Source organism: Numida meleagris, unplaced genomic scaffold (assembly GCF_002078875.1).
Source record: "Numida meleagris isolate 19003 breed g44 Domestic line unplaced genomic scaffold, NumMel1.0 unplaced_Scaffold250, whole genome shotgun sequence".
Lineage (NCBI taxonomy): Eukaryota > Metazoa > Chordata > Aves > Galliformes > Numididae > Numida > Numida meleagris.
The window spans coordinates 470,361-477,739 of NW_018364306.1; the positions used below are offsets into that span (position 1 = coordinate 470,361).

The following is a 7,379-nucleotide window of genomic DNA, read 5'->3' on the forward strand; positions in this document are numbered from 1 at the left end:
GTGGATCCATTGCAAAGTTGCATGGAGAGTAGAAGTGGATCCATTGCAGGGTTGCATGAAGGTGGGAGATGGGTGCATTGTGGAGTTGCATGGAAATGGGAGGTGGGGCCATTGCAAAGCTGCATGGAGATGGGAAGTGGCTGCATTGCAGAGTTGCATAAGGATGGGAGGTGGATGCATTGCAGAGCAGTGCAGCACTGGGTGCAGGGTGGTCCCCACCCGGGGATTTTCCAGGCTGCTTTTGGCACATCCCTGCACCACCCGGCCACGGCCTGCTGCAGCCTGCAGCCCGTTGCCCCATCTGCACTTTGTTGCACAACGCTTTTGGACGGAGAATCCCAGCAGCACTGACACGGTGCGTGCATGCTGACCGGGGAGGGTCTCCTGCTGGGCCGGGTTCCTCAACCCCGTGGGTTTTGGTAGTGTAACGAGGACAGCTGATGAAGGACGGGGTGCATGGGGAATGCAAGGGGAAACTGGGGAAATGCATGGGGAATGCATGGGGAATGCAAGGGGAAATGCATGGGGAATGCATGGGAACGCAGAGGAATGGAAGCCCCATGTTCACCCCACGTGCCATGTTCGTGCCCCACACACGATCCTTAACCTCAGGGATGGGTACCTCCTGCAGAGCCGACCCCACACAACCTGGGGCTGATGCTGTGGGTCGGGTGTGGGATGGGGACACTGCAGCCCCCTGGACACCACTGGAAATGGGGCCCCTGCGGTGGCCAGTCCCTCAAAGGCAAAAAAAACGCTGACCGTGGCAGCACTTCCCCAACCCGGGGGGGCAGGAACCAGCCCCCAAACGGGGAAGTGCTGCGGTTTTTGGCCGCTTGCCCCATAAATAGCGCTGCCCCACGCGTGGGGGGCAGGCGGAGGCAGGCTGGTGCTGCATGGGGGGCACGGCCATCCCTCCCTCTGCCCTAGGACAAGGTAACTCTGCTGCTCCCAGGGCACAGGGGGGACTGCAAGGCTGGGAGTCCCCCCCCTATTTTTGGGGTGGGGTGGGGACGCTGCGCTCCCTGGGGGTGCGGTGTGGGGTTGGTGGGGTCCAAGAGGAAGGGATCCGTGGTGGGGACACCCCCGTGCGATACTCCCGGCCCCGTGCAGGGTGTGCTGTGCTGGGATGGTGTGGGGCATCTGGGGGGGGTCCCCGGCATCGCTACTGTCAGCATGACGGTGCACCACCCGCGCACAGCGGGGCTGTCCCACCCCCGTGGTGCACACATGCCCGATGCTCCTGGAGCACAGGGCTTGCAGCCCCACGTTCCCTGCTGGCCCTACACCGTCTGGGTGCAGCCAGCACACTCCTGGGGCTCTGCTTCTCATGGGGTCTCTGCCCCAACTCCGCTCCCGCCCAAGGCTCTCTTCTCCCCTCCAGAAGCTGGGGGCTGACACGTGCCGGGGGCTTTGCCCACCTGTTTCTCCAGCAGGACTCCTCCGTTTGGCGGGCAGGACCCATCCCCTTGCTCCCCACGGGACCCCGGCCGTGGCCATGACCCTGCTGCGCTGGCTCGTCTTCCTGACCGGCCTCGATCCCACAGGTGGGCTGTCACCGTGGGTCCCCTGTCCCCAGCTCACCCTTGGGGCTGTGGGGCGGGGGTGGTGGGATGGGCGCAGGGTGGGGAGCGGGAACGCAGCTCCCTCGGGGCCATGGGTGCCGATCCCCCCTTTTCTTTGCGCTGACTTCAGCCCTTGGGTTCAGCTCTGTGCCGGCAGAGAGCACCACCCCTTGATGGGCTTCCCCCCATTTCTCTCTGAGCCTTTCTCCTCCCCTCTCCCCACTCTGGCTCGGCGCCGTGGGGCTCGTGGGGCAGCACCCGTGGGCACCCGCCCGCATCACCCCCTCCCCTTCCAGCCCCCAGCACCTGGGGGGTCTCCTACCCCGAAGCGCTGCGCGGCATCGCGGGCTCCTGCGTGGTGTTCCCCTGCACCCTCAGCTTCCCCGACGACGTCTCGGCCGCCGCCGGCATCGTGGCCATCTGGTACAAGGACTACGAGGGCCAGAAGACGATGGTGTTCCACTCGGGGGACCGAGAGGTGGACGCCAACTTCCGGGGCCGCACTCAGCTCCTGGGGGACCCCACCGCCCGCAACTGCACGCTGCTGCTGCGTGGGGCCAGGCCCGAGGACAGCGGGCTCTACCGCTTCCGCTTCGAGGTCGTGGACGGGGACCGCTGGTCGGCAGCGCGGGACGTGGCGCTGCGGGTGGAGGGTGGGTGCGGGGCCCGGCCGCTGGGGCTCTCCCTTCCCCCAGCCCTTTGGGTCTCCTCTTTATCCCCTTCCACTTTTGGTTTCCGTATCCCGATCCTTTTTGGTCTCTCCGTACCCCAATCCAATCCTTTTTGGTCTCTCCGTGTCCCCAAAACTTTTGGTTTCTATATTCCCAGTCCTTTCTGGTCTCCGTATCCCAATCCCTTTTGGTCTCTTCCATACCCTCAGTCATTTTTGGTCTCTTTGTATTTCCATCCTTTGGATCTCCTCCATATCCCCTGTCCTTTGGATCTCCTCCATATCCCCTGTCCCTTTTGTTCTTTCCATATCCCCAGTCCGATCCTTTTTGGCTTCTCCATATCCCCCATCACTTTTTTGTGTCCATACCCCCAGTCCTTTTTTGTCTCTTCCATATTCTCCATCGTTTTTAGTCTCCATATCCCAATCCCTTTTGGTCTCTCCATATCCCCAATCCTTTGGGTCTCCTCCATATCCCCAGTCCTTTTTGGTCTCCATATCCCCACTCCCTTAGGTCTCTCTATCCCCAGTCCTTTATGGCCTCTCCATACCCCCAGTTATTTTGGCCTCTTTGTATCCCCAGTCATTTTTGGTCTCTCCATATCACTCACCCATTGGGTCTCCTCCATATCCCCCATCATTTTTGGTCTCCATACCCCAATCCTTTTTTGTCTCTTCCGTATTCTCAATCATTTTTAGTCTCTCCGTATTTCCATTCTTTGGGTCTTCTCCATACCCCAGTCCTTTTGGTCTCCACATCCCCAAACCTTTTTGGCCTCTCCATACCCCCACCATTTTTGGTCTCCATACCCCCAATCCTTTTTGGCCTCCCCATCCCCAGACACCCTGGAGCGCCCGAGCATCAGTGCCAGCGAGGAGGTGTCGGAGGACACGCTGGTCACCATGGAGTGCTCCTCGCCCTACGCCTGCCCGCTGAGCGCCATGACCCTGCGCTGGGCGGGCTATAACCCACGCGTGTCAGCGCTGTCCAGCCACGTGCAGGTGGACACCAGAGGGGTCAGCCGCCGCCAGAGCCTCACCACCTCCTTCTCCTGGAGGGACCACTCCAGGACGCTGCTCTGCGAGGTGCTGCTCGGCTCCCAGAGGGCGAGCACTGAGCTGGTGCTGCGGGTGCGACGTACGTGGGGATGGGGATGGGAAAAAGGAATGGAGTGGGGACGGGAGTGGGAGAAGGGATGGGGATGGGGGCAAGGAAGAGGATGGGAACAGGAAGAAAGGCAGGAAAGGGGATAGGGATGGGGAGGGAAAAAGGGTTGGGGCTGAGGGTGGGGATGAGTATGGGAATAGGGATGGGGATGGGGATGGGGATGGGGATGGGGATTGGGATGGGGATGGGGATGGGGATGGGGATGGGGATGGAGCCACCTCTCCCATGTCTGTGCCACCCCCGTTGCAAAAAGCTGGGGCACACACTCCCCATCTTCTCACCCCCATCCCTCCGACATGGCCAGGGCCAGCGTTGGTGCCCCTGGAGTGCCCCCAGCCCCACGCCTCCTGTCCCCTCTCTGCTCTTGGCACAGCACCATCCCCTTCCTTGTTGTCCCCTGATGCCCCAAGCATCCCAGGGTCCTTTTCTGCATCCCCCCAACCCCACCCCACCACCGCCCATCCATCCATCCATCCATCCATCCATCCATCCATCCATCCATCCATCCATCCATCCGTCCATCCTCCCACAGATGCCCCCAAAGGTACCAAGGTGTCCCTGGACCCCCCCACGCAGCACGTCCGGGTGGGCGACACGCTGTCCCTCAGCTGTGCCGTCAACAGCAGCCACCCCCCCGTCACCGCCTTCCGCTGGTACAAGGACGGCGCGGCCGCGGGCACTGGGAGCATCCTGGTGCTGCGGGGCGTGCGGGGCCAGGACCACGGGCGGTACCACTGCGAGGCCCAGAACGCCGTGGGGACCGGTGTGGCACCTGCTGTGATGCTGTATGTCATGTGTGAGTGCTGGCGCTGGGAGCACGCGGGGGGAGCGGTGCGGTGATGTGACCTGCGGTGAGCGTGGGTGCAAGGCCTGGCTGCCGGGTGGGGCGTGTGGGGGGCAGGGGTGTAAGGGGGTGGAGGCGTGGTGGGGGGGAGAAGGGTGCGGGATGCAAGATGCAGGGGTTGCAGGGGGTGTGGGTGCAGGGTGCAGGATGCAGGGGATGCGGGATGCAGGGGATGCGGGATGCAGGGGACGCAGGGAATGTGGGTGTAGGGTGCGGGATGCAGGGGGTAGGGGTGCAGAATGTGGGATGCAGGGGACAAAAGGATGCAGGGGTGCAGATACAGAGTGGGGATGCAGAGGATGCAGGGTGCAGGATGCAAGATGCAGGCGGTGAGGGGGATGTGGATGTGGGATGCAGGAGATGGAGATGTGGGTGTAAGGTACGGGATGCAGGGGGTGTGGTTGCGGAATGCAAGTGCTGGGTGCAGGGGATGCAAGGGTACAAGATGCAGGATGCAGGGGATGCAGGGGCCGTGGATGCAGGATCCAGGGGCTGTGGGATGCAGGGGATGCAGGTGCAGGATGCAGGGGATGCAGGGGGTGCAGGGGTGCAGATGTAGGGGGTGTGGGTGCAGATTGCAAGACGCAGGGGATGCGGGATGCAGGGAGTGTAGATGCATGGAGTGCAGGATGCAGGAGATGCGGGGGTGCAGATGCAAGGTGCTGTGCTGGACAGTGCAGCCCCAATCCTCAGCTGCATCCTGCGCTGCACGGCAGCTTGGGGACTGACACAGGTGGGAAAGCACCTCCCAGGGCTGCGGCACGGTGACGGTGACACCGAACGAGCCCCACGTTTTGCCCTGGGTGCCGGTCGCTGACCCCACACCCCCCTGAGACCCCCAAATCCCCACCAGCCGCCGAGGTGTCCATCAGCCCCGCGGCCGAGGTGCAGGAGGGGACGGCCACCACGCTGTCCTGCGACGTGCCAGGCCAGGAGGGCCGGGAGCTGAACTACACCTGGTACCGCAACGGTGCCTGGCTGCAGCAGGGCCCCTCACACCGCCTGCTCCTCCCGCACGCCGCCGCCTCCGACGCCGGGTTCTACTCCTGCACGGCCACCGAAGCGTGGGGCAGCGCTGCATCCCCGGCCCTCAGCCTCAGCGTGACCTGTGAGTGAGCCCGGGGGCATGGGGGCTGCGGGCCTGCTCCTGTGGTGCCGTGGAACCATAGCGGGGTTGGGAAGGGGCCTTGCGGATCAGCCCTAAAAGAAGCATCCGCCCAGCTGAACGCAGGAGTGCGTGGCTGTGGTCGTGATCTGTGCTGGAAGCGGTGTTTGCTGCACCAGCATCTGCCCATCCACTGCAATGCATGATGGGGGTGCAGGGGTTGCGGGTGCACCAGCACCCATCCATTGCAATGCGTGCTGGCGATGCTGGGTGCGGATGCAGGAGCCGTGCATGCAGGATGCAGGATGCGGGCTGCAAGACTAAGTATGCTTGCTGCACCAGGGCCCATCCATTGCAACGTTTGGAGGTGCCACAAAGCAGCACTCGCTGCACCAGCGCCCACCCCTTGCAGCACCTCCCGCTCCCCGCTGCACGCTGCGCGCCTTGGAGAAGCTGCGCTGCTCTGAGCCGGCCCGGCAGCCAGTGATTATCAGAACATTGCTCCAATTTTTGCAAGTCAGGGGAAAATGCAAGCAGCTCTGGGTTTGGCTTTAGCATTCCTGACTTGAAACACGACAGGAAAGCAGCTCCGAGGCACCGTGGGTGCTGGGTACAACCAGCTGACCCCCCCCTCTCCCGCAGACCCTCCCCGGACCCCCGTGCTGACGCTGCTGCAGGAGCCGCAGGGCGGAGGAATGGCGGTGGTGAGCTGCGTGGTGGACAGCCGCCCTCCAGCCACGCTGGCCCTGTACCATGGAGACGCCCTGGTGGCCAGCAGCAGCTCGCCCGCAGCCCCCGGGCAGCGCCTGGGGGTCACCGCCGCCCGCAACGCGCTGCGCCTGGAGCTCCGCGGCGTGCGGCCGCAGGACAGCGGGACGTACCGCTGCACCGCCACCAATGCGCTGGGCAACGCCACCGCCACGCGGCCCTTCGTCGCCCGCCGTGAGTGCGATGGGATCACCGGGATGAGCTCGTTGGCACCTCCGTCCCCTTCCTGGGACCGGTCATCCCCATGGGGGTGGCCCCATAGGGCCCTGCTGCTGGCAGCCACTCTGGTGGGGACAACCCCAGAGCCTTCCATGGTGTCACCGTGTCCCGTGGGTCTGGGGATGGAGGGGGGTGGAGCGCGGGGCTTTGGGTGAAGGTTTTGTGGCAGAGCTTCCCCTGATGGCCCTAAGTCCAGCACTGACCCTGACCCAGAGCCTGGCCCTAACCCTCAGCCTGAGCCTGAGCCCAAGCCTAACCCTGACCCTGACCCTAACCCTGATCCTGATCCTGACCCCGACCCTTCTCCAGCCACCCAGGTCCAGGTGCACCCCTCATCAGAGGTGCGTGAGGGTGCAGCTGTGACGCTGCGCTGCGTGACGCCGGGCGACGCTCCGGGGAGCACCACGTACACCTGGTACCGGAACGGCCGGCAGCTGGTGGGGCACGCGGACCCGGTGCTGAGCTTCCCCAGTGTCCGCAGCGGTGACGCCGGCGCCTTCCAGTGCCAGGCCCGGGGCGGCAGGGACGGTGACGGGGACACGTCGGGGGCTGTCCCGCTGCGGGTGCTCTGTGAGTGCGGTGCTCGTTGTGTGAGTGTGCTGCCCATGGCCTGGATGGGGATGCACGGATCCCTCGCAGACATGGGATCTTGTGCTGCGGGGAGGATGCTGGAAGTGGGGGGGTCCCTCTCTCTGGGGGTCCCCCTGAGCCCGGTGCCCAGCATGTTCCCACTGATGCTGCTTTACCCCGCAGTCCCCCCGCGGCAGCCGGTGCTGAGCTCCTTCCTGCAGACCCAGGGCGGGCAGCTGGGCGTCATCCAGTGCACGGTGGAGAGCGAACCGGAGGCTGAGCTGAGCCTGTGGCGCGGGGACGAGGCGGTGGCCTGCACGAGGGGCTGCCCCCTGGCCCCCAGCCCGCGGCGACGCATCACCGCCTCCTACAACAGCCTGAGGCTGGAGCTGCAGGACGTGGTGCTGGAGGATGAGGGCACCTACGTGTGCCGGGCTGGGAACAGCCAGGGCAATGCCAGCGCAGCCATC

The 7,379-nt window shown here is 64.3% G+C and overlaps 1 protein-coding gene across 1 annotated transcript in view; it reads left to right on the top strand.

Moving 5' to 3' along the window:
• The first annotated feature begins 829 nt into the window (after positions 1 to 829).
• Positions 830 to 7,379, top strand: part of SIGLEC1 (sialic acid binding Ig like lectin 1) — a 15,636-nt gene continuing 9,086 nt past the window's right edge. Inside the window, exons 1-9 of the mRNA XM_021382523.1 lie at positions 830 to 936; positions 1,434 to 1,547; positions 1,862 to 2,218; positions 3,077 to 3,373; positions 3,936 to 4,199; positions 5,101 to 5,355; positions 5,995 to 6,294; positions 6,649 to 6,909; positions 7,093 to 7,375. Of these exons, the coding sequence (XP_021238198.1) occupies positions 897 to 936; positions 1,434 to 1,547; positions 1,862 to 2,218; positions 3,077 to 3,373; positions 3,936 to 4,199; positions 5,101 to 5,355; positions 5,995 to 6,294; positions 6,649 to 6,909; positions 7,093 to 7,375 (2,171 nt within the window). The 5' untranslated portion in view covers positions 830 to 896. The remainder of the gene's footprint in view (positions 937 to 1,433; positions 1,548 to 1,861; positions 2,219 to 3,076; positions 3,374 to 3,935; positions 4,200 to 5,100; positions 5,356 to 5,994; positions 6,295 to 6,648; positions 6,910 to 7,092; positions 7,376 to 7,379) is intronic.